Raw genomic sequence first — 27,826 nt, 5'->3', positions numbered from 1 at the left:
CTTTTATCTGCTTGGCAGAGTAGAGCACACTGTCCTACATCTGTCTTGGGAGAGGGAAGGAATTACTTGGCCTTGCACCGTACAGACAGCCTGCCTGCGAACCTCCGGTAAAGTATACTGGGTTATTTTGCTTTCTGGTTGTCGCTAGTCATTAAGTTTACTGTGTTGGAGTTTTGATGTGGCTGCAGTGAGGGGTGTGTACTGTCTTGTGAGGCTCCTATTGATCCTTGTCCTGTCTGGAGCGTATTCTGTTTTCATGTAAGCGATGAGCATCAACTTTTAGTTCACTGCAATGTTAGTAAAACAGCTTTAAAAGTCACTTCCTGTTTCTTTCTGTTAGAAGCTGTTTTAATCAAATAACTTCAAGTCTTTTTCCTTCTGATGTTGTCAACAAATCCTGTCAGCATTACATCATATCCAACTATTTCGTAAGACTTAACTAAAACATTTATAAGTAAATTGTTTTTTAAAGATAGTTGTTACAGCCTTGAAAAAGACTGTTCCAGAGGACAACTATGTCATGGATTTTCATTATTACAGTCTAAAAATGGCCTCATTCAGTGTCTCATCCTCTCCTCTAGGTTATTTTCTATTTTAGTCAGCTCTGTATTTCTCCCTCCCTCCCTCCCTCCCTCCCTCCCTCCCTCCCTCCCTCCCTCCCTCCCTCCCTCCCTCCCCTGTTTGTATAGAGTTCCTCCATGTGAGCCTAGTCATCCAGAGGGTCATGTTAATCACAATGTTTTCCTCTCTTTCCCCTCCTCTTTCCCCTCCTCTCTTCTCCCTCTCTTTCCCCTCCTCTTTCCCCTCCTCCCTTCTCCCTCTCTTTCCCCTCCTCTCTTCTCCCTCTCTTTCCCCTCCTCCCTTCTCCCTCTCTTTCCCCTCCTCTCTTCTCCCTCTCTTTCCCCTCCTCTCTTCTCCCTCTCTTTCCCATCCTCTCTTCTCCCCTCTGAGTGGATGGAGGGAGGTTTTTGTGTCCCGAAGGGCACCCTATTCCCTTCAACAGTAGTACACTATATAAGGAATATGGTGGCATTTTGGACAAAGAAGGGGGTTTTAATGTTTCAATGCCAGGGACTATTTATGACTAAACACTGAGTTAACAGTACTGGTATTCTGTTGAAGGATGGTCTCCTGGGAAGGTTGAGGAAACAGTCGAAATATCCCAGTATATGTTTACAATACAAACTAGCTTGGAGTAAATAAAGCCCAATCCTCAACAGGACTGATTCTCCTCTGCCTCAGAGCTAAAGCTCAACACAGCTTTTTTGCAGAGACCACCGCTTCATTGAAGCAAGAGCTGACGAAATCAAACAAGTACATTAAACAGCTGAAACCATACTGCTTGTTCAAGGAATACAGGTCTTTGTTGTCTCTAGAAGCTGTTGTCTAGGTGACAGGAAGGATGTAGATCCTGTATTAACAGCTGAAACCATACTGCTTGTTCAAGGAATACAGGTCTTTGTTGTAGAAGCTGTTTTCAAATGCAGGATAATTTTAGATCCTGTATTAACTAACAGCTGTTGTCTAGGTGACGGGATGGATGTAGATCCTGTATTAACAGCTGTTGTCTAGGTGACAGGATGGATGTAGATCCTGTATTAACAGCTGTTGTCTAGGTGACAGGATGGATGTAGATCCTGTATTAACTAACAGCTGTTGTCTAGGTGACAGGATGGATGTAGATCCTGTATTAACAGCTGTTGTCTAGGTGACAGGATGGATGTAGATCCTGTATTAACAGCTGTTGTCTAGGTGACAGGATGGATGTAGATCCTGTATTAACAGCTGTTGTCTAGGTGACAGGATGGATGTAGATCCTGTATTAACTAACAGCTGTTGTCTAGGTGACAGGATGGATGTAGATCCTATATTAACAGCTGTTGTCTAGGTGACAGGATGGATGTAGATCCTGTATTAACAGCTGTTGTCTAGGTGACAGGATGGATGTAGATCCTGTATTAACAGCTGTTGTCTAGGTGACGGGATGGATGTTGTTTTTATTAATGGCTTGGGTCTTTTTTAATATTTAAATGTATGCTCACTCAGCCGTGCTTCACAAGTAATACACCAACGAATCTATTACCGGTGTGATCATATAGCCTACCTCAAATTTTGAAATATAATTAAAACATTTGGCCCGAACAACAATGTATAGGCAGGGCAATTCAAGCATAGCCAATATGCAGTGATAATGTAGTGGGCCTGTAGCTTACTGCTCAAACCTCATTGCTACAGTACTGATTTTGTTGCAGTAGGCTTCCGTTTTCTAAATCATGTAAAAACAATAATCTGAACGGTTGATCTCAGCTTGCATTTTGACTCAAAACATCATCTTTACTGTTCTAGAGTTTTCCCTGTTAACTCTATCAATGTTTCCCTTTACTGTGGCAATTGTAATCGAATCAATACAATTTTAGCCACTTTCAATGTAACATAACGAAACAAAACGAACTATGCAAGAGATTTTGTTGTAGGCAGAACACATCGGAGTAGGATTATATTGCATTGACATGCATGACTCAGCCCGTACTCTACAGAGACCAGTGCCGTATAACCAATCAGAGCTGCAGTAGACCTATATGCAAATAGGCCATTGCTATGTATGGATCTGTGCCATTTACTTTGAACTGGACTGTGTTTACAGCATGAGCGGTCGTGATTAGATGAGCTTGTTTTGAGGTCAAAGCGAGAGCTGCATGTAGCCATGTGTGCACATGTTGTTCATATCCTTTGCTAGTTAGTGAGTTGTTAGCCCAGTTATAGATCATTTGTAGTCAGCAATAGGGGAGTGACTGTTTCTTACGAGAGCACAAAACATGCTCTTGTAAGAAGAAAAAAAAGCAAGTCAGGTAAAAAGCTTTTTATTTTGTCTTAAAGAGGCAGTGTTGTATTTTGAGACAGGCTTAAAGCTAAGTAGCCAATAGGCAGAGGGTAGCATAATTTGTCTGATCACAAAGATATGATCAATACATGTTGTTGATTTAATTCCTGTACTGTTTGTAACTACCCTGGTAGGTTGACTGACAACCTGAACACTGGTTACAGACTGAATGATTGATGATAGTCAGTCAGTATTTAAATCACCCAGAAAATATACTTCTCTGTTGATATCACAGATATTATCAAGCATTTCACACATATTATCCAGATACTGACTGTTTTCACTTGGTGGTCTATAGCAGCTTCCCACCAGAATGGGCTTCAGGTGAGGCAGATGAACCTGTAGCCATATTACTTCAACAGTATTTTGTCTCTAAGCTTTACAGGAATGTGGTTCTGAATATAGACCGCAACACCGCCTCTGTTGGCATTTCTGTCTTTTCTGTAGATGTTATAACCATGTATTGCTACCACTGTTTCAGAGGTAGTCAGAGTATGAATGTCATCTGTTACTAGCAAGTTATTGACTTCATGGACCTTGTTTCTTAGGCTACATATGTTAATGTGGGCTATTTTTAGCACTTTCCTGGGTTGCTTGATTGTTTTTAATGCTTTACTGAGAGCTTATCAGAGGTAGACTTACTCATGTTATTTACATTGGAGCTGATACTGCAGGGTGAGCTGCATAAAGTGGTCTTCCTACTAGGGCACACCGCCTCAGTGCTAACAGTGTAACTCTGGTTTATAGGCTCATGATTACTGCATATAGCTGTAGGATTAACAGAGGTATTCAGGGCATTTAGGGGCACATAAATGAAGTTAGTTACATTGTGTTTGCCAATGCTCCTAAGATCAGGTACATTTGATGCAGCATTATGACAACTCATTGTCACAATGGTAGGGATTAACTGAGCTGGTCTTGGATCATCGAACTGTCATTGTTTTAACGCAGCCTTGAAATGCGTGGACAGAGTCCAGGAGCCAAGATGATTTGGATGGACTCCGTCATTCCTGTAGAGTATCTTCTGTTTCCAGAAGGTGTCAAGGTTATCAATAAAAGTGACTCCAGCAGAGCTACAGAAGTCTTTTAGCCAGGTGTGTAATGCCAGCAGTCTGCTGAATCTTTCACTCCCGCGGCCCAACGATGGCACCAGACCTGAAATTATTGTATATAGTATAGTATAGAGTATAGGCTAGTAGCCCTCCTGATGTCGTTTGACCTCACATGAACTACGACAGTGTCAGCTCCCGGCATCAGAATCAGCCTTGTGATATTCTGTACTCGTGCTCCTGAGTAGCACAAGGTTTTTGCCTTGGGAACCGAGATGTTTTTCACCATTGAGCTGCCTATGATGACAGCTGGTGATGTTGAATGGGCCGGTCTCTCGGGCAGCCTCATGGTCTGATGAGGGTGGGATCTCCGAGGATCTGAACCCGAGGTAGAAGCCACCGGAGGGAGAGACCGAAAAGAGGACGAAGACGCAGGTACCTCCGGATCCGATCTTGAATGGGAAGCCCCCAAGGAAGATGGCGCTGGAACCTCTGGATCCAGGGCAGCAAAGCTGTTTCTGGTCTGTGTCAGTTCCGGGCTCAACATCCCCATGGAGACCCCCGTTGCCAGAGGACGCCTTCTTCGACTTCCACGGCGAGTGACGTTCCTCCATGGCTGGTTGGTTGGGTCGAGAACAGCTCCGTTCTCCAGGGAAGGGAGAGACCCCTTCGGGGAAGGAACCCTGCTGAGCACCGGCCAGTCGGCTGTGGAGAGCCGACACTGCAGCTAAACTACCACCAGATCAGAGCGCCGTCCGGCAACTGGGGTGGAAGAAAAAGTAGGTTGTGTAGGTTTGCTACTTGCTTGCTAAGAGTAGCCACTTCTCTCACGTAGTCCTATGCAAGTAAGCAATTGCTACATTTAAAGTCAGCGAGGTCCACATCGTCCCGGAACCAAGCAAAGTAAACAAATCAAATCAAATCAAGTTTATTTTATATAGCCCTTCGTACATCAGCTAATATCTCGAAGTGCTGTACAGAAACCCAGCCTAAAACCCCAAACAGCAAGCAATGCAGGTGTAGAAGCACGGTGGCTAGGAAAAACTCCCTAGAAAGGCCAAAACCTAGGAAGAAACCGAGAGAGGAACCAGGCTATGAGGGGTGGCCAGTCCTCTTCTGGCTGTGCCGGGTGGAGATTATAACAGAACTATGCCAAGATGTTCAAAATGTTCATAAGTGACAAGCATGGTCAAATAATAATCATGAATAATTTTCAGTTGGCTTTTCATAGCCGATCATTAAGAGTTGAAAACAGCAGGTCTGGGACAGGTGGCGGTTCCATAACCGCAGGCAGAACAGTTGAAACGCATGGACAGAGTCCAGGAGATTTCGTGTCTCTCCATCGTTCAATAGTGACCTCCATTTGAGACCGCCGAGCCAGCTAGGCTAGCTGGGCTTTCGTGTCTCTCCCCCGTTCAATAGCGTCCTCCATTTGAGACCTCCGAGCCAGCTAGGCTAGCTGGGCTTTCGTGTCTCTCCATCGTTCAATAGTGACCTCCATTTGAGACCTCCGAGCCAGCTAGGCTAGCTGGGCTTTCACGTCTCTCCATCGTTCAATAGCGTCCTCCATTTGAGACCTTCGAGCCAGCTAGGCTAGCTGGGCTTTCACGTCTCTCCATCGTTCAATAGTGACCTCCATTTGAGACCTCCGAGCCAGCTAGGCTAGCTGGGCTTTCGTGTCTCTCCATCATTCAATAGTGACCTCCATTTGAGACCTCCGAGCCAGCTAGGCTAGCTGGGCTTTCGTGTCTCTCCATCATTCAATAGTGACCTCCATTTGAGACCTCCGAGCCAGCTAGGCTAGCTGGGCTTTCACGTCTCTCCATCGTTCAATAGCGTCCTCCATTTGAGACCTTCGAGCCAGCTAGGCTAGCTGGGCTTTCACGTCTCTCCCCCGTTCAATAGCGTCCTCCATTTGAGACCGCCGAGCCAGCTAGGATAGCTGGGCTTTCGTGTCTCTCCCCCGTTCAATAGCGACCTCCATTTGAGACCTTCGAGCCAGCTAGGCTAGCTGGGCTTTCGTGTCTCTCCACCGTTCAATAGTGACCTTCATGTGAGACCTCTGAGCCAGCTAGGCTAGCTGGGCTTTCATGTCTCTCCCCCTATGCGGAATCTGTCAGGATCCCGGGACAGATAGCAGCGCTCACGGTAATTTAGCCCAACAGAGCCGCAGGATTCAAAATAAAATAAAAGTATATAAAAACACTGTCAGCTTTTAAACCGAGGTCTTTAGTTCAGGTTTCAGCGTTCAACAACAAACGTCTCGCTTTGATGACGTGCTCTCCCTAATTGTTTATTTATTTCACCTTTATTTAACCAGGTAGGCAAGTTGAGAACAAGTTATCATTTACAACTGCGACCTGGCCAAGATAAAGCAAAGCAGTGCGACACAAACAACAACACAGAGTTACAAATGGGATAAACAAACATACAGTCAATAACACAATAGAAAAATCTATATGCAGTGTGTGCAAATGTAGTAAGATAAGGAAGGTAAGGCAAAAAATGGGCAATAGTAGCTAAATAATTACAATTTAGCATTAACATAGATGTGCAGAAGATGAATGTGCAAGTAGAGATACTGGGGTGCAAAGGAGCAACAACAACAAAAAATTACAATATGGGGATGAGGTAGTTGGGTGGGCTATTTACAGATGGACTGTGTACAGGTGCAATGATCGGTAAGCTGCTCTGACAGCTGACACTTAAAGTTATAGAGGGAGATATGAGTCTCCAACTTCAGCGATTTTTGCAATTCGTTCCAGTCATTGGCAGCAGAGAACTGGAAGGAAAGGCGGCCAAATGAGGTGTTGGCTTTGGGGATGGCCAGTGAAATATACCTGCTGGAGCGCGTGCTACGGGTGGGTGCTGCTATGGTGACCAGTGAGCTGAGATAAGGCGGGGCTTTACCTAGCATAGATTTATAGATGACCAGGAGCCAGTGGGTTTGTCGACGAATATGTAGCGAGGGCCAGCCAACGAGAGCATACAGGTCACAGTGGTGGGTAGTATATGTGGCTTTGGTGACAAAACGGACGGCACTGTGATAGACTGCATCCTATTTGCTGAGTAGAGTGTTGGAGGCTATTTTGTAAATGACATCGCCAAAGTCAAGGATCGGTAGGATAGTCAGTTTTACGAGGGTCTGTTTGGCAGCATGGGTGAAGGATGCTTTGTTGTGAAATAGGGAGCCGATTCTAGATTTAATTTTGGATTGTAGATGCTTAATGTAAGTCTGGAAGGAGAGTTTACTGTCTAACCAGACACCTAGGTATTTGTAGTTGTCCACATATTCTACTGTCTGTCTGACTGGGACTAGAGACCAGAGGCGTGTTATTATGGAGGTATAGCATGTGGAAACTGCACATTATGGTGAGCATCCCAAATGGCACACTATTCCCTATATAGTGCATTACTTTTGACCAGAGCCCTATGGGGAATAGGACTACAGTGGGGAGAAAAAGTATTTGAAACACTGCCGATTTTGCAGGTTTTCCTACTTACAAATCATGTAGAGGTCTGTAATTTTTTATCATCACTTCAACTGTGAGAGACGGAATCTAAAACAAAAATCCAGAAAATCACATTGTATGATTTTTAACTAATTAATTTGCATTTTATTGATTGCATGACATAAGTATTTGATCACCTACCAACCAGTAAGAATTCCGGCTCTCACAGACCTGTTAGTTTTTCTTTAAGAAGCCCTCCTGTTCTTAAAATCGGTATCACATACTTGTTCTCCCCACTGTATATAGGGAATAGGGTGCCATTTGGTATGCAGTGTCTGACAGCTCTCTATATCAAGGGGCTTCACCGGCATCTAAACCCCTCGTTCCAACGTTTTACAGCCATGAAGCTTTTTAATGAGTGTAATTGATTAACTGTTTTATGAGATCTTCCTATTGGAAGATGTTGCCTGTTTTCCTCAGAGTAGGGATACAGACTTTTAGGGATACTAGGGTGCATGTGTCTTCATATGATTGTGTATTTTTTTAAATCATGTGTTGGTCATTGTTGCATGTCTTGTCATTTTGTAATTCATTGACGATGCATGCTGGGATAAAACAATTTCCCAAGTTGGGCTTAATAAAGTAATACTCTACTCTCTCTACTCTACAGACTAGCCTGACTTTCTCCCGAGCCTCTATGGAGCCCTGGGTTCTGTTCTCTCTATCGCTCCTGGTCTACCTGTATTTGGAGGTGTCTGGAGCTGAAGATGGGGCCCAGGACCAGAGAGTGCTGGCTGGCCAGGGGAGGAGGAGGAGAGGGCCAGGGGAACCAGGGGGCCCGGAGTTCAACCAGCGCCAGCGAGGAGAGCTAGAATGGGGGAAGAGGAGGAAGGCAGGAGGGCCTGGGCAGGGGAGAGCCAGGGGGAACAGGGACAATCAGCGATCTCAAACCCCCCTGGGTCTGACGAGGCTGGGGAGCCTTCCGGCCAACGCCGGAGGAGACGATGGAGTGTCTATTTTCATTGAGTCATACAAGAGTGTTGACGAGAGACAGTCTAACTACAATGTCATCCCGGGTTGGTTCACCACCACACCTCTCTCTCTGTCTTCCTCTCCCTGGCCCTCTCTCTCTCACTCTCTGGCCCTCTCTCCCCCTCTTTAATTCTGGCCCTCTCTGGTCCTCTCTCTCTCTCTCTCTGGTCCTCTCTCTCTCTCTCTCTGGCCCTCTCTCTCTCTCTGCCTTGCCCCATCTCTCCCTCCAGGTATCAGCCCCTCTGCCCCGTCTCTCCCTCCAGGTATCAACCCCTCTGCCTTGCCCCGTCTCTCCCTCCAGGTATCAACCCCTCTGCCTTGCCCCGTCTCTCCCTCCAGGTATCAACCCCTCTGCCTTGCCCCGTCTCTACCTCCAGGTATCAACCCCTCTGCCTTGCCCAGTCTCTCCCTCCAGGTATCAACCCCTCTGCCTTGCCCAGTCTCTCCCTCCAGGTATCAACCCCTATGCCTTGCCCAGTCTCTCCCTCCAGGTATCAACCCCTCTGCCTTGCCCCGTCTCTCCCTCCAGGTATCAACCCCTCTGCCTTGCCCAGTCTCTCCCTCCAGGTATCAGCCCCTCTGCCTTGCCCAGTCTCTCCCTCCAGGTATCAGCCCCTCTGCCCCGTCTCTCCCTCCAGGTATCAGCCCCTCTGCCTTGCCCCGTCTCTCCCTCCAGGTATCAACCCCTCTGCCTTGCCCCGTCTCTCCCTCCAGGTATCAACCCCTCTGCCTTGCCCCGTCTCTCCCTCCAGGTATCAACCCCTCTGCCTTGCCCCGTCTCTCCCTCCAGGTATCAACCCCTCTGCCTTGCCCAGTCTCTCCCTCCAGGTATCAGCCCCTCTGCCCAGTCTCTCCCTCCAGGTATCAGCCCCTCTGCCTTGCCCCGTCTCTCCCTCCAGGTATCAACCCCTCTGCCTTGCCCAGTCTCTCCCTCCAGGTATCAGCCCCTCTGCCTTGCCCCGTCTCTCCCTCCAGGTATCAGCCCCTCTGCCTTGCCCCGTCTCTCCCTCCAGGTATCAACCCCTCTGCCTTGCCCCGTCTCTCCCTCCAGGTAAGAACTAAGGGCCAAAGTGTGTACCGGAGCATCACCATGTTTCTCTCTCCTCTCTTTGTCTCTCCCGTTTCCCCCCTTCTCTCTTTCCCTCCCCCAGCTAAGAAGGGCATATGTATGCCAAGGCCTCAGCATGTTGGAGTCGTAGAGAAGGAAAGAGGTCTCAACATTTGTATCTGTGCCATTATGGCATGTGTGACAGTATGGGCAGCTCCATTGAGGATATATTGAACCAGGTCTTTTGTCATGTATTTATTGTGACCACTAGATGGCAGGATATAGTTTAAAGCCATTTCCAAACTAGGCAAACCAATTAGAATCAAATCAAATGTTATTTGTCACGCTTACTTACAGAAGACAATGCTCTGATCATTGGCTGAAGCCTCCCAACCAATAGGAATCCCCACCCAGTTAACTACTTTAAAATGGTGGAAGCCCTCAATGGCAACACAGACAGAACAAGGAGCCAGATGTTTCAACGGATGTATAAATCTGAAACATCTGGTTGGATTTTCCATTCCCCACCAAATATGTTGAGGAGAGGAAGCCCAGTGGCCGGCCGTGGGAGAGTATGGAGCGAGATGGAATTGGGGCGACATTCTGACGATTTTTCTCACAGTTTTCTGTTCCCAAAACTAGGATCTGTTACACACAAAGTGCACAAAGTTTTGTAGAATTGACCCTTTGCCAAAGTTTAAAAAAAATAGCATTGTTTACAAGGAGTTCAAAGGCGACCTATAGTTATTGCACACGTGCACTTCACAGAGAATGCATTCCCTAACCGACTTGATTGTTTTGCCCACTGTGCTTCATTTGCTCCCATTGGAAACGACATATGAATTATCTTGTGTTAGTTATTAATATCTTTGATGGCAATGTTTATGCAAAAAAATGTTATTTCCAAGTAGAGATCTCTATACATCTCTATGGTAGGAGCAGGCCGCCGGTCCCCCAAGCCATGTGTCACCTAGCATCTCCTAACAAACCTGCCCTTCCCCGTCTCTCCATCCAGGTAAAAAGGGCCAGTGTGTATACCAGGGCATCACCATGTTTGAGCAGGCCGTCTGGTCCCCCAAGCCGTGTGTTACCTGTCTGTGTAGCGGAGGGCAGGTGCTGTGTGACGAGGTCACATGTCCTCGTCAACGATGTCACTTCCCCTACACCCCCTCTGGCGAGTGCTGCCCTGTCTGCATGGACACAGGTAGGTGGTGTTTTGTCTTAATGATGTGGTTGGGTTAAAGAGTATCATTATCTAGCTTAACTTAGTTTAAAGGTCCAATGCAGTTATTCTTTTAAATCTCAATATCCAATCATTTCTGGGTAACAATTAAGTACCTTACTGTGATTGTTTTCAATTAAAAAGTCAAAAATAAATAAAAAATAAATAAAAAATTGCTTCTTCGCAAAGAACAATTTCTCAAACAAGAATTTTGCTAGGATTTTCTGAGTGGGGGAGGGGAAAACTGAAAACTTGTATTTTTTTTTATTTAACTAGGCAAGTCAGTTAAGAACCAATTCTTATTTACAAAACTAGCTGTTATTGGTATTAAGGTTTGGAACTCTTTCTTATTCGTTTATGAACGGATTTACCACCTGGTGATTTAACCAGACAGGCCAAAACACCAGACAGGCCAAAACACCAGACAGGCCAAAACACCAGACAGGCCAAAAACACCAGACAGGCAAAAAACACCAGACAGGCCAAAACACCAGACAGGCCAAAACACCAGACAGGCCAAAACACCAGACAGGCCAAAACACCAGACAGGCCAAAACACCAGACAGGCCAAAACACCAGACAGGCCAAAAACACCAGACAGGCAAAAAACACCAGACAGGCCAAAAACACCAGACAGGCCAAAAACACCAGACAGGCCAAAAACACCAGACAGGCCCAAAACACCAGACAGGCCAAAACACCAGACAGGCCAAAACACCAGACAGGCCAAAACACCAGACAGGCCAAAACTCCATCCCACCAAACCAGGCTGAAGTTTCAGGCAGACTTTTCAAACAGCTTTTACACTAAAAGGGCGTTAACATAATGTTCACAGTATTATTCAGACTGTTTTCAGCAGCCTGCTGAACACCTGGACATCTGCACTGACTCTCTGCACCTTAGTACACATGCATAGACAGATACACATATACATTCATGCTACACCCCCCCCCCCCCCCCCCCCACCTCTCTCCACACATCACAACTGCTGCTTCCAGACTCTTATTAAACTGCTCAGTTTATATACAACCCCCCATCCCCCCCCTTCCCCAAAACACGTGTAAATATTGAACTATAAATTGTACCTTCCTGTATTACACTGATGCTATGATGTTTATTCTGCTGAGACATTTGACTTGACGTCGTATTCTTATCTTTTACTATTTCTTATTGTTGTTTCATTGTCCAGAAGGAACCTCCAAGTGAGCATTTCATTGGACGATGCATACTATGCATATCCTGTACATATGACTAATTAAAACAAGAACTCATCTGAAATAGCAGTTAATACCTTTGAAATGATCATTGATGGAGACATGAATTCTCACTGGGCCATTTCTGCTTCCCTCTTTCCCCTCCCTCCATTCTCCGGCCTCCTCTCGAACACTCTGTGGTTCTGATTGGCTGGGCCAGCTTCCCATGGTGATGTCCTTGACTTCTCTGGCGATTCCCCAGTAGCCTACGACCCTGACTCTGTGACCCCTGACCTTGACCCAATCCTTGACCCCGTGGTGACCCGCACCAAGGCCGAGATTGAGCTCCTGAATAGAGAGGAGGAGGAGCGTCTCCTCAAGAAGGAAAAGAGGAGAAAGAAACAGAAGGAGGAGGCGGAGAGACAGCGGAGGCGGCAGGAGGAGAGGAGGCACGAGGAGGAGAGGCTGCGAATGGAGAAGGAAGAGAGGAGGCAGGAGGAGGCAAGGAGACTCAAGGAGGAGGTGGCCATGAAGGAGCGGGAGAGGAAGCTGGAGGAGGAGAGGAGAAGACATGAGGAGGAGCTGAAGGAGAAACTGAGGGAACTAGCAGAGCTGGAAGAGGAAGAAGAGGAGGAGGAGGAAGAGGAGGAGATGGAGTGGCTGCTGAGAGGAGATGTTTTCCAAATGTTTCCAGATGAGCCGACCGAAGAGGACCTCCTTCCTCCTCCCCTAGCCACGCCCACTGACAGAGAAGAGGAGAATGGGAAAGGAGTGGTGGTACGTAGACCTGGGATCACCCTCCCGCTGGGTTGTGATATCTCTGATGTCACTGTGACGTGTGAGAACGCTAAACTGACCAACTTCCCTCCTCTCAACATCCCTGAGCTCAAGTCCCTAAGTCTGGAGGGTAAGTCTGTGTATGTTACCCTTCCCTGAACGTTGTTACAGGCATGAACCAATACAGTAAGATATTATAGGTCATCCACTTCTATTTTGTCTCTGTGTGCAGATAGGAATTACATTCACAACCACTCTAAACACAACTAAAACAATCCCTTTATTGAGTAGTGTGTTTAGTAATACCTAATATGGCCACAGGGACTAAAGTTAACAGGTGTAAAAACTGAGGGGGGGGGGGGGGGGGGACCTGAGGATAGACTTCTCAGTTTCCCATGCTTATTGGCTTATGCTGCAGTAATGGAGGCTTTGCGTAATTAGGCAATAATAATTAGGCCTTTTGGACCGTGTTTTGACTTGCAGGACACGTAGTCATGCAGAGTACAACAGTTATTCTAAACACAAGCAGTGGCATACCATAGTTTCTCAAGGCCCCATTTTTTTGGGGGGGGAAATAACAGTTAACTTCCTGCAATTCTACACATTTCACCTGAGAGGCTGAGAGAAAATGTTGCAGTTTTTTGGGGGGTTTCCCGGGTGGCGCAGTGGTCTAAGGTACTGCATCGCAGTGCTAGCTGTGCCACCAGAGATTCTGGGTTCGAGCCCAGGCTCTGTCGCAGCCGGCCGCGACCGGGAGGCTCATGGGGCGGCGCACAATTGGCCCAGCTTTGTCCGGGTTAGGGGAGGGTTTGGCCAGCAGGGATATCCTTGTCTCATCGCGCACTAGCGACTCCTGTGGCGGGCCGGGAGCAGTACACGCTGACCAAGGTCGCCAGGTGTACAGTGTTTCCTCCAACACATTGGTGCGGCTGGCTTCCGGGTTGGATGTGCGTTGTCAAGAAGCAGTGGTTGGGTTGTGTTTCAGAGGACGTATGTCTCTCGACCTTCGCCTCTCCCGAGTCCGTACGGGAGTTGCAGCAATGAGACAAGACAGTAACTACTACCAATTGGATACCACAAAATTGGGGAGAAAAAGGGGGTCAAATAATACAAAATAATATATATATATTTTTTTATGTTGCAGTTTTAAAGCTGAGTTTCCCAAAATATTATATGAAGTTGCACTTGAAAGTCGCGTGTTATTTGCCTACTGCCTCAGACCACTCGTAGAACCTCTAAGTGTGTTGTTGGAGGAACCTCTAAGTGTGTTGTTGGAGGAACCTCTAAGTGTGTTGTCGGATGAACCTCTAAGTGTGTCGGATGAACCTCTAAGTGTGTTGGATGAACCTCTAAGTGTGTCGGATGAACCTCTAAGTGTGTTGTTGGAGGAACCTCTAAGTGTGTTGGAGGAACCTCTAAGTGTGTTGTTGGATGAACCTCTAAGTGTGTTTGAGGAACCTCTAAGTGTGTCGGATGAACCTCTAAGTGTGTTGTTGGAGGAACCTCTCAGTGTGTTGTTGGAGGAACCTTTAATTTCACGAGTATCAACCCCGTATCCGGGATCACCCCCCACCCCCCCCACACTGATTAGCATCGCTAGCATAGCTTCACAAGTAAATAGTAGCATCTAAATATCATTAAATCACAAGTCCAAGACACCAGATGAAAGATACAGATCTTGTGAATAAACCCATCATTTCTGTTTTTTAAAATGTTTTACAGGGAAGACACAATATGTAAATCTATTAGCTAACCACGTTAGCAAAATACACCATCTTTCTTTGTCCACCATTTTCTCTCTCCACCACTAGCTATCACCAATTCGGCTAAACTAAGATATTGATAGCAACAAACCAAGAAAAAAACTCATCAGATGACAGTCTGATAACATATTTATGGTATAGGATAGGTGTTGTTAGAAAAAAGTGCATATTTCAGGTAGAAATCACAGTTTACAATTGCACCGACCATCACAAATCGACTAGAATTACTAGATAGAGCAACGTGTATGACCAATTTACTCATCATAAAACATTTCATAAAAATAGACAAAGCATAGCAATGGAAAGACACAGTTCTTGTGATTTCAGACCATATTTCAGATTTTCTAAGCGTTTTTCAGCGAAAACACAATAAATCGATAAGTTAGCATACCACATGTGCAAACGTTAGTAGAGCATGAATTCAAGGCAAAGGGAGCTATAACGTTATCATCGCCAAAATATATTAATTTTTTCACTAACCTTCTCAGAATTCTTCCGATGACACTCCTGTAACATCATTTTACAACATACATATACAGTTTGTTCGAAAAGGTGCATATTTAGCCATACAAAACCGTGGTTATACAATGGAAATAGTCACAACTCAAGCATCAAAATGAGGGACGTCAGCTTTCAGAGTGATCTAGTTTAATCGAAAGCTAATCATATACTTGACTAAAAAATACAGAGTTGACAGGAATCGAAAGACAAATTAGTTCTTAATGCAACCGCTGACTTACATTTTTAAAATTATCCTTACTTTTCAATACAGGGTTCGCCAAGTGAAGCTATACCAAACAAAATGGCGAAATATGCGTTTAAAATATTTCGACAGAACAACGATTTATCATATTAAATATTGCTTACTTTGAGCTGTTCTTCCATCAGATTCTTGGGCAATGTATTCTTTCTTGGGTTTAATCTTCTTTTGGTCGAAAGATGTCCTTTGTCCGTCTAAATGCCCGCTAACGTTCGACCGGGACCCCGAAATGTGCCCGGTGCTTCACATAGAAATGCATCAAAATCGCACTAAACGGATATAAATTGCTATAAAACGGTTTAAATTAACTACCTTATGATGTTTCTAAGTCCTATATCGAATTAAATTACAGACGGATACATTTCAAGTTGATAACCGAGCCTGTGAAAATGGCATCCGGAGGTCCCTTCCTGCGTAAGGGCGAGCGTCGAAAGGGGGGCTACTCTCACTCCTTGGTCTTTTATAACCTCTGAGAGCTACGGAGAAGGCCCATTCCACTTCTCATTGGTTACTGACATCCAGGGGAAGGCGGGTGCAGTTCGTGTCGTTCCATAGGATAGACAGAGACCTTAAAAACTGATCTGAAACCAGAGCTTCGCTCTCAGACCTTTCACTGTCTGTCATGGATTTCGCTGTAGAAAGAGTTCTGGGTCACCCACAGACATCATTCCAACTTTGTATGAAACTAGAAAGTGTTTTCTATCCAATAGAATTAATAATATGCATATTGTACGAGCAAGAATTGAGTACTAGGCAGTTTAATTTGGAGACGACAAAATGCTAATTCGGAACAGCACCCCCTGTAGTCGCAAGATTAAGTGTGTTGTTGGATGAACCTCTAAGTGTGTTGTTGGATGAACCTCTAAGTGTGTTGTTGGATGAACCTCTAAGTGTGTTGTTGGATGAACCTCTAAGTGTGTCGGATGAACCTCTAAGTGTGTTGGATGAACCTCTAAGTGTGTTGTTGGAGGAACCTCTAAGTGTGTTGTTGGATGAACCTCTAAGTGTGTCGGATGAACCTCTAAGTGTGTTGTTGGATGAACCTCTAAGTGTGTCGGATGAACCTCTAAGTGTGTCGGATGAACCTCTAAGTGTGTTGGATGAACCTCTAAGTGTGTTGTTGGATGAACCTCTAAGTGTGTCGTTGGATGAACCTCTAAGTGTGTCGTTGGATGAACCTCTAAGTGTGTCGCTAGTGGCTTTTTTACCCTTCCGTGTCCTTTTATACACAGAAGACCTCTGCTAAACATACACTACATGACCAAAAGTATGTGGACACCTTCTTGTTGAACATCTCATTACAAAATCATGGGCATTAATATGGAGTTGGTCCCCCCATTTGCTGCTATAATAGCCTCCACTCTCTTGGGTAGGCTTCCAGTAGGATGTTGGAACATTGCTGCAGGGCCTTGCTTCCATTCAGCCATAAAAGCATTAGTGAGGTCAGGTACTGATGTTGGGTGATTAGGCCTGGCTCGCAGTCGGCGTTCAAATTCATCCCAAAGGTGTTCGATGAGGTCGAGATCAGGACTCTGTGCAGGCCAGTCAATTTCTTCCACACTGATCGCAAAAAAACATTTCTGTATGGACCTCGCTTTGTGCACGGGGGCATTGTCATGCTGAAACAGGAAAGGGGCCTGCCGCTCTATCTGCCCCTTCTGCTGCGCCGTTGTTTTGGGTCGGGCTACAGGTATCAGATCCATTGTCCTCGGTGGTGGTCCGAACAGAGGATCCGCTTCGGGAAAGTCGTATTCCTGGTCGTAATGTTGGTGAGTTGATGTTGCTCTTATATCCAATAGTTCTTCCCGGCTGTATGTAATAAGACTTAAGATTTCCTGGGGTAACAATGTAAGAAATAATCCATTAAAAACTAAATACATAGTTTCCTAAGAACTCGAAGCGAGGCGACCATCTCTGTCGGCGCCATCTTGCATATGGAGATTGCATAGCTGTATGCTCAATTTTATACACCTGTCAGCAACGGGTGTGGCTGAAATAGCCGAATCCACTCATTTTAAGGGGTGTCCACATACTTTTGTATATATAGTGTCATTGTAATCTAAACCTTCATTTACTCATTGTGACACGCTGAGGATCCAAACTCCGTTTTAGACCAGACTGACTCTCATTGTGACACGCTGAGGATCCAAACTCCGTTTTAGACCAGACTGACTCTCATTGTGACACGCTGAGGATCCAAACTCCGTTTTAGACCAGACTGACTCTCATTGTGACACGCTGAGGATCCAAACTCCGTTTTAGACCAGACTGACTCTCATTGTGACACGCTGAGGATCCAAACTCCGTTTTAGACCAGACTGACTCTCATTGTGACACGCTGAGGATCCAAACTCCGTTTTAGACCAGACTGACTCTCATTGTGACACGCTGAGGATCCAAACTCCGTTTTAGACCAGACTGACTCTCATTGTGACACGCTGAGGATCCAAACTCCGTTTTAGACCAGACTGACTCTCATTGTGACACGCTGAGGATCCAAACTCCGTTTTAGACCAGACTGACTCTCATTGTGACACGCTGAGGATCCAAACTTCGTTTTAGACCAGACTGACTCTCATTGTGACACGCTGAGGATCCAAACTCCGTTTTAGACCAGACTGACTCTCATTGTGACACGCTGAGGATCCAAACTCCGTTTTAGACCAGACTGACTCTCATTGTGACACGCTGAGGATCCAAACTCCGTTTTAGACCAGACTGACTCTCATTGTGACACGCTGAGGATCCAAACTCCGTTTTAGACCAGACTGACTCTCATTGTGACACGCTGAGGATCCAAACTCCGTTTTAGACCAGACTGACTCTCATTGTGACACGCTGAGGATCCAAACTCCGTTTTAGACCAGACTGACTCTCATTGTGACACGCTGAGGATCCAAACTCCGTTTTAGACCAGACTGACTCTCATTGTGACCCGCTGAGGATCCAAACTTCGTTTTAGACCAGACTGACTCTCATTGTGACACGCTGAGGATCCAAACTCCGTTTTAGACCAGACTGACTCTCATTGTGACACGCTGAGGATCCAAACTCCGTTTTAGACCAGACTGACTCTCATTGTGACACGCTGAGGATCCAAACTCCGTTTTAGACCAGACTGACTCTCATTGTGACACGCTGAGGATCCAAACTCCGTTTTAGACCAGACTGACTCTCATTGTGACACGCTGAGGATCCAAACTCCGTTTTAGACCAGACTGACTCTCATTGTGACACGCTGAGGATCCAAACTCCGTTTTAGACCAGACTGACTCTCATTGTGACACGCTGAGGATCCAAACTCCGTTTTAGACCAGACTGACTCTCATTGTGACACGCTGAGGATCCAAACTCCGTTTTAGACCAGACTGACTCTCATTGTGACACGCTGAGGATCCAAACTCCGTTTTAGACCAGACTGACTCTCATTGTGACACGCTGAGGATCCAAACTCCGTTTTAGACCAGACTGACACTCATTGTGACACGCTGAGGATCCAAACTCCGTTTTAGACCAGACTGACTCTCATTGTGACACGCTGAGGATCCAAACTCCGTTTTAGACCAGACTGACTCTCATTGTGACACGCTGAGGATCCAAACTCCGTTTTAGACCAGACTGACTCTCATTGTGACACGCTGAGGATCCAAACTCCGTTTTAGACCAGACTGACTCTCATTGTGACACGCTGAGGATCCAAACTCCGTTTTAGACCAGACTGACTCTCATTGTGACACGCTGAGGATCCAAACTCCGTTTTAGACCAGACTGACTCTCATTGTGACACGCTGAGGATCCAAACTCCGTTTTAGACCAGACTGACTCTCATTGTGACACGCTGAGGATCCAAACTCCGTTTTAGACCAGACTGACTCTCATTGTGACACGCTGAGGATCCAAACTCCGTTTTAGACCAGACTGACTCTCATTGTGACACGCTGAGGATCCAAACTCCGTTTTAGACCAGACTGACTCTCATTGTGACACGCTGAGGATCCAAACTCCGTTTTAGACCAGACTGACTCTCATTGTGACACGCTGAGGATCCAAACTCCGTTTTAGACCAGACTGACTCCTATTTTCACTTTGTAGTTAATTTTGACACGACAATAAATGTTTCTGACCGTTTTCAGGATTTTTTTTTTTTTTTTTTAGGGGCAGTTCCTCTTTAAGGTCTTGTTGAGCAGATAAAACCCACAGGACTGTAGATCTCCAGTAAGAGGGTTGGACACCCCTGATCTAGACTATCTAAGCATTGAGGATAATAATGTGAATAATATGTTTGTGCTGAACCACCAGGTAACTCCATCACAACCATCCCAGTGGGGGCGTTCAATGGCATCCCCAACCTGGAGTCCATCAACCTGGGAAAGAATAAGTTGACAACTGCTGGCATCGCCCCACACACCTTCAAAGTAAGAGTCTCACCTTCAAAATAAGAGTATATTCATTCATATGAAAAACAAGCAGTTCCACACGCTTTCAAAGTAAGAGTCTCACCTTCATAATTCAAGTCTTTCTCTTCTGGCATCGGCCCGCACGCTTTCAAAGTTAGTCACACCGGCTGCATCAATGCTAGGTACTGTTAATAGCACCACCCTCGATCGCATGGTGCGGACCGCGCAGTACATCACTGGAACCGAGCTCCCTGCCATCCAGGACATCAATATCAGGTTGTGTGAAAGGAAGGCCTGGAATATAATTAAAGACTCCAACCACCCAAGCCATAGAATGTTCTCTCTGCTTCCACACGGCAAGCGGTACCAGTTTATCAAGTCTGACACCAACAGGCTCCTGAACAGCTTCTATCCCCAAGCCGTAAGTCTGCTAAATAGATAACAAAATGGCTACCTGGACTAATTGCATTGACACCCCCCCCACACACTTATTTTATTACTATTTATTCATATGTTTTGCACTGAACAGACTCAACGTACACTCACTGGTCTCTAACCACACACACACATACTACACTGACTCTCCAACACACACACACACACACACACACACACACACACACACACACACACACACACACACACACACACACATGCTACACTGACTCTCCAACACACACACACACACTCGCTCTCTCTTATATATTTATATATATATTGACGCCAGACACGCAAACACTGCTGCTACTCTTTGTTTATTATCCAAGTCATTTTATCTACATGTACATATTGTATTGTGTGTGTGTGTGTGTGTGTGTGTGTGTGTGTGTGTTCAGAGTCCAGTGAGTGTACGTTGAGTCACCTACATGTACATATTGTATTCAGGACAAAAAGTGAATTGTTTTTGCCACATGTTTTGTGTTGTTGCAAACAGGATGCATGTTTTGGAATATTTTTATTCTGTACAGGTTTCCTTCTTTTCACTCTATTATTTAGGTTAGTATTGTGGAGTAACTACAATGTTGTTGATCCATCCTCAGTTTTCTCCTATCACAGCCATTAAACTCTGTAACTGTTTTAAAGTCACCATTGGCCTCATGGTGAAATCCCTGAGCAGTTTCCTTCTTCTCTGGCAACTGAATTAGGAAGGACGCCTGTATCTAGTGACTGGGTGTTGATAATAACTTCACCAAATGGATATTCAATGTCTGCTTTTTGTATTTTTACCCATCTACCAATCTGTGCTCTTCTTTGCAAGGCTTTGGAAAACCTCCCTGTTCTTTGTGGTTGAATCTGTGTTTGAAATACACTGCTCGGCTGAGGGACCTGACAGATAACTGTATGTCTGGGTACAGAGATGAGGTAGTCATTCATTTAAAAAATCATATTAAACACTATTATTGCACAGAGTCTATTCAACTTATTATGGGACTTGTTAAGAAACATTTTTACTCCTGAACTTATTTAGATATAGATAGATATATTTATATAGATAGATTTAGATATATACATAACAAAAGGGTTGAATTCTTATTGACTCAATACATTTCATTTTTTCATTTTTTATTAATTAGTGCAATTTCAAAAAACAATCCTGTAGGCCAGTGACAAAAAAATCTCAAATTAATCCATTTTAAATTCAGGATGTAACATTTTAACAATGTTTTGTATGCTAAACATTTTTGGGAAGATTATATTATTTTATACTAATATACTTGCTCAGAGAAATATTTTGTTAAAGTAATACAAAATATATATATTTTTAAAAGACAGGGGTCAAAATGATTGGATCTCATGTTTTCTACAACATCCTGCCCTTACGAGGATCACGACGCTGAGCCTTTTTCTAAAATCTTTTATGAGATTTGAGAACACATTGGGAGGGATCTTAGACCATTCCTCCATACAGAATCTGATTGGAGAACACAGTGGGAGGGATCTTAGACCATTCCTCCATACAGAATCTGATTGGAGAACACAGTGGGAGGGATCTTAGACCATTCCTCCATACAGAATCTGATTGGAGAACACATTGGGAGGGATCTTAGACCATTCCTCCATACAGAATCTGATTGGAGAACACAGTGGGAGGGATCTTAGACCATTCCTCCATACAGAATCTGATTGGAGAACACAGTGGGAGGGATCTTAGACCATTCCTCCATACAGAATCTGATTGGAGAACACATTGGGTGGGATCTTAGACCATTCCTCCATACAGAATCTGATTGGAGAACACAGTGGGAGGGATCTTAGACCATTCCTCCATACAGAATCTGATTGGAGAACACATTGGGTGGGATCTTAGACCATTCCTCCATACAGAATCTGATTGGAGAACACATTGGGAGGGATCTTAGACCATTCCTCCATACAGAATCTGATTGGAGAACACATTGGGAGGGATCTTAGACCATTCCTCCATACAGAATCTGATTGGAGAACACATTGAGAGGGATCTTAGACCATTCCTCCATACATAATCTGATTGGAGAACACAGTGGGAGGGATCTTAGACCATTCCTCCATACAGAATCTGATTGGAGAACACATTGGGAGGGATCTTAGACCAGTCCTCCATACAGAATCTGATTGGAGAACACATTGAGAGGGATCTTAGACCATTCCTCCATACAGAATCTGATTGGAGAACACAGTGGGAGGGATCTTAGACCATTCCTCCATACAGAATCTGATTGGAGAACACATTGAGAGGGATCTTAGACCATTCCTCCATACAGAATCTGATTGGAGAACACATTGGGAGGGATCTTAGACCATTCCTCCATACAGAATCTGATTGGAGAACACATTGAGAGGGATCTTAGACCATTCCTCCATACAGAATCTGATTGGAGAACACATTGGGAGGGATCTTAGACCAGTCCTCCATACAGAATCTGATTGGAGAACACATTGGGAGGGATCTTAGACCATTCCTCCATACAGAATCTGATTGGAGAACACATTGAGAGGGATCTTAGACCATTCCTCCATACAGAATCTGATTGGAGAACACATTGGGAGGGATCTTAGACCATTCCTCCTTACAGAATCTGATTGGAGAACACATTGGGAGGGATCTTAGACCATTCCTCCATACAGAATCTGATTGGAGAACACATTTGGAGGGATCTTAGACCATTCCTCCATACAGAATCTGATTGGAGAACACATTGGGTGGGATCTTAGACCATTCCTCCATACAGAATCTGATTGGAGAACACATTGGGTGGGATCTTAGACCATTCCTCCATACAGAATCTGATTGGAGAACACAGTGGGAGGGATCTTAGACCATTCCTCCATACAGAATCTGATTGGAGAACACATTGAGAGGGATCTTAGACCATTCCTCCATACAGAATCTGATTGGAGAACACATTGGGAGGGATCTTAGACCATTCCTCCATACAGAATCTGATTGGAGAACACATTGAGAGGGATCTTAGACCATTCCTCCATACAGAATCTGATTGGAGAACACATTGGGAGGGATCTTAGACCATTCCTCCATACAGAATCTGATTGGAGAACACATTGGGAGGGATCTTAGACCATTCCTCCATACAGAATCTGATTGGAGAACACATTGGGTGGGATCTTAGACCATTCCTCCATACAGAATCTGATTGGAGAACACATTGGGAGGGATCTTAGACCATTCCTCCATACAGAATCTGACTGGCGAACACATTGGGAGGGATCTTATACCATTCCTCCATACAGAATCTGATTGGAGAACACATTGGGAGGGATCTTAGACCATTCCTCCATACAGAATCTTTCCAGATGCTTGATATCCTTCGTCTGCGCTTCTGGACCGCCCTCTTCAATTCAAAGTACTGAAGTTCAATGTGATTAAAATCCGGAGACTGTTGATTTTGTGGTCAACTAAACATTTCCTTGTGGATTCTGATGTTTGCTTATGGGTTATTATCTTGCTGGAAGATCCACTTGTGGCCAAGTTCCAGCCTCCTGGCAGAGGCAGCCAGGTTTTTGTCTCTGTTTTAATCCAAGTTCCAGCCTCCTGGCAGAGGCAGCCAGGTTTTTGTCTCTGTTTTAATCCAAGTGCCGTTCAGGGATATGTTTTTCTTCTCTATTTCCAAGGTCCCTTAAGGTGAGAATCTAGAGACAGTCAGGACTTTTCTATAACAAAAATAAAGCTTGATTTTGTTAACAAGAAACTCCCTATCGTGACAGGTTTGCTAACATCGACAGTTTTCTTTCCAAACCCCACCCACCCACTGCTACGGTTCAAGCACACCCACCTAAAGTATTTCAAAGAAAATAAATAGGCCTGCTATTTCGATGTACAATATTTAACTGTTTCCACTTTGACAGAATGACAGATTATTATCCATTATGATTACATGTCAATGACACATGTTTATTGATCTACTTTATGAGCCAATACTATTACATGTCAATGACACAACATGTTTATTGAAGGATAGGACCCTTTTTTTCAATTTTCGCCTAAAACGACACCCAAATCTAACTGTCTGTAACTCAGGACCTGAAGCAAGGATATGCATTTTCTTGGTACCATTTGAAAGGAAACACTTTGAAGTTTGTGGAAATGTGAAATGAATGTAGGATAATATAACACATTAGATCTGGTAAAAGATAATAAAAAGAAAAAACCATGCCTTGTTTTGTATTTTTTCTGTACCATCTTTGAAATGCAAGAGAGGCCATAATGTATTATTCCAGCCCAGGTGCAATTTAGTCGTTGGCCACTAGATAGCAGCAGTGTATGTGCAACGTTTTCAACTGATCCAATGAACCATTGCATTTCTGTTCAACATGTTGTATCAAGTCTGCCCAAATGTGCCTAACTGGTTTATTAATAACTTTTCAAGTTCATAACTGTGCACTCTCCTCAAACAATAGCATGGTATTATTTCACTGTAATATCTACTGTAAATTGGACAGTGCAGTTAACAAGAATTTAAGCTTTCTGCCCAGATATGTCTATGTCCTGGGAAATTTTCTTGTAAGTAACAACATTAAGCTAATCACATTAGTGCATGTTAGCTCAACCGTCCTATAGAGGGTAAATTTATTGTCCATTACTATTACATGTCAACGAAACAACTGACATTTATCTTCTAGCTTTCGCAACACCCCAACACACACACACACACACACACACACACACACACACACACACACACACACACACACACACACACACACACACACACACACAGACGTTGTTAATGTTTGTTGTTCAGGGCCTGAAGTTCCTGAGCCGTCTTTACCTGGACAACAACCTCCTAGAGACGGTCCTACCAGACTTCCCATCAACACTACAGGAGCTGAAGATCAACGAGAATCACCTCAAAGGGATCGAAGAGAACAGCTTCCAAGGTAATACAAAGAAATAACTCATCTGCTTGCTGCTACTTACTGGACAAAAATACAAATTACTTTTCAAACTTCTTTTGGGGGCGTTTCAGGCCATCTAAGGCTTCAATCTAAAACACTTTGACAGCAGAAACATACATAATTGTTATTGGAAGAGTCTGAAAGTGTAAACAAACTCAGGGAGACGGTTTGACTTTTATAGGAAAATATTTAAATTTTCGGTGTAATTTCTCGAAGGTCTGAGCGACCTGTTGACCTTGGAGTTGGAGGGGAATCTCCTGAGTGAAGGGAACGTTGATCCTCTAGCTTTCAGACCTCTCTCCCAGCTCTCCTACCTCCGTCTGGGCAGAAACCACTTCAGGACCGTCCCCCAGGGCCTGCCCCCATCTCTACTGGTGAGCTTTTATACATTTTATAGAAAAACCTTGGATAAATCTAAGGTACATTTTTATAGTTCCTCAAGGCTCTGTTTTTGACCACTACGTTTATTTTGCTACCTCTCTGCAATTTTAGACAGACACAGTGTACATTTTCACTGCTAAGGGGACGATACACATTTCGATGAAACATGGTGAAGCAACTGCAACCCTTTTCGTGATTAAAAAGTCTTATCCACGACTCTCATGCTCTGGTTAAAGGCAAGGCGCCGTGTCAGTCCAGGAAGGAGTGGCTCTGTCAGACATTTTCTCCTTAAAACTACCACTGAGGTCTACCTGCGGGGAAACAATCTGAACAAACATACCAACGATGGCTAACCCAAACAGTCAGGCTGACCACAGACATGGAGGCCTGCGTCAATTAACATCCAGTATAACATGTTCAGTAACAACAGCTATGTATGTTGAGTATACACTAGAGAAACTAAGGGTCTCAACAGAGAAATCTCTCCCAGAGGAACAAAGGGTGTCATCAGAGCGTCTCTCCCAGAGGAACAAAGGGTCTCATCAGAGCGTCTCTCCCAGAGGAACAAAGGGTGTCATCAGAGCATCTCCATTCTTCATTGTATCATTCTGTTTCTTTGCAGGAGATTTATCTTGAGAACAACCTGATAGAGGAGATATCTGACTCTGTCTTCAACCAAACCACTAACCTGAACGTGATCTCTCTGAGACACAACAGACTGGAGGAGTCCAGGATTGCACCTCTAGCATGGATCAGTCACAAGTAAGAAAACAGTAATATTTCACAAGTCTTCTTTTTCTTATCAATAAATCTTACAGGGAATAACATATTCCTGTCTCTTTCATGTGTTGGCTCACTCACTCACTCACTCACTCACTCACTCACTCACTCACTCACTCACTCACTCACTCACTCACTCACTCACTCACTCACTCACTCACTCACTCACTCACTCACTCACTCACTCACTCACTCACTCACTCACTCACTCACACTCCTGTCCATCCATCAGGAACCTGGAGTCCATTGACCTGGCCTACAACCGTCTGTACCTGGTCCCATCCTACCTGCCCAGAGCTCTAGTTCACCTGGTCTTGGTAGGGAACCAGATCGAGAGGATCCCAGGTATTTACCGTCGAGGACAAGTGTTTTAATCAATACTTCTTAAGTGCTATCTTCTGGGAATACAATGTTCATCTTGTTCTATGTTTTAAAATTCAGGGTTTGTGTTTGCCCACATGGAGCCGGGCATAGAGTACCTGTACCTGTCCTACAACAAGCTGGATGGGGAGGGAGTAGAGCCACAGTCCTTCTTGGGCACCTATACCTCCATGACAGAGCTGTGTTTAGACCACAACCAGCTGGATACGGTTCCCCCTGGTATCAACCAGATGAGCACCCTGCACTTCCTACGCCTCAATAACAACAAAATTAGGTATTGGATTGTTACTGTACATTGACGTAAATGTTTACAGATGCACCATTTTACCATGTGCTTTTTCAATAGATACACTAGCTACAGTTCACTGACTGCAGTAAAATAAACTAAAGTTATTTATCCCAAGATGCTGAAGTAAGCAAATTCAAGTGATTGATCATTGGGCTATAATAACCAAGTGACAGGACTGTTAACCCTTTCTGATCAGTTTGTAGTTTTGGGAGAGGAGCATGATTTGAAAAGGCCTTCACAGAACACATAAGATTTATCAATTCAAGAGTATTGACTTTCTTCTCGACAACCAGTCCAGTACAGAGTAATCACTTCATGCTGTACAACCAATTAACTTTTCAACATCTTACAGGACGTTTGCAGAGGACGCTATCTGTGACCCCCAGAACGACGAAGACGCTAACATATTGACGCTGCGTCTGGAGAACAACTACATCGACCCCAGGAAGATCTCATCCACCGCCTTCTCCTGCGTACGGTCCTACTCCAGCATCGTCTTGAAACCTCAGTGGACCAAGTAACATGCCTCTGACATTGTGGCTGAATTCCAAACAGACCCCTTAGCCCTTTCTCTTTAGGCACTCCTGTAGATCTGAAAGGTGGAAACAATATGGCTACATTTTCCACACAGCCAATCGGAAGGCAAGATCAAGTAATTACCATATTGGTTCAGCCAATCACAAAGGAAGAAGAAGAATAAATGACGATGATCCTCTCAGATCAACAGGAAGTCCACGTGGAATTCAGCCGGTGTATTCTGTCTGTTATTCTAGTAAAAAAACAAAGAAACTGTCAATGGCCGTGTCCCGAAATCTGTCAAGTACGGATTGTTACAGTATATCAGGAAAATGTCACTAAAATCACCATCACCAGCCTCCGACTGTGTCTCAATATTACTGAGTGATGCTTACAACCTGCTACATGTTAATATACTGTCAAGTAAAAGGTCTGAGGGAAACATTCTGCTATGTAAACGCACTTTATGTACCTTCCATTTCTTATTCATCTTTATTATTAAACTGTTTTA

At 44.6% G+C, this 27,826-nt stretch overlaps 1 protein-coding gene across 1 annotated transcript; it reads left to right on the top strand.

Moving 5' to 3' along the window:
- On the top strand, positions 1-27,826 carry LOC120020243 (extracellular matrix protein 2-like). Its single transcript, XM_038963781.1, has 12 exons — positions 1-107; positions 8,053-8,458; positions 10,478-10,666; positions 12,098-12,326; positions 12,369-12,784; positions 19,477-19,592; positions 24,815-24,950; positions 25,185-25,342; positions 25,972-26,111; positions 26,362-26,474; positions 26,571-26,784; positions 27,152-27,826. Exons 2-12 carry the CDS (start codon positions 8,080-8,082, stop codon positions 27,318-27,320), a joined length of 2,259 nt encoding a protein of 752 aa, XP_038819709.1. The 5' UTR covers positions 1-107; positions 8,053-8,079; the 3' UTR covers positions 27,321-27,826.

The sequence above is a fragment of the Salvelinus namaycush genome, chromosome 2 (genome assembly GCF_016432855.1).
Source record: "Salvelinus namaycush isolate Seneca chromosome 2, SaNama_1.0, whole genome shotgun sequence".
NCBI classification, from domain to species: Eukaryota; Metazoa; Chordata; class Actinopteri; order Salmoniformes; family Salmonidae; genus Salvelinus; species Salvelinus namaycush.
The sequence above is the reverse complement of the archived record's forward strand: the minus strand, read 5'-3'. Positions and strand labels throughout refer to the sequence as shown.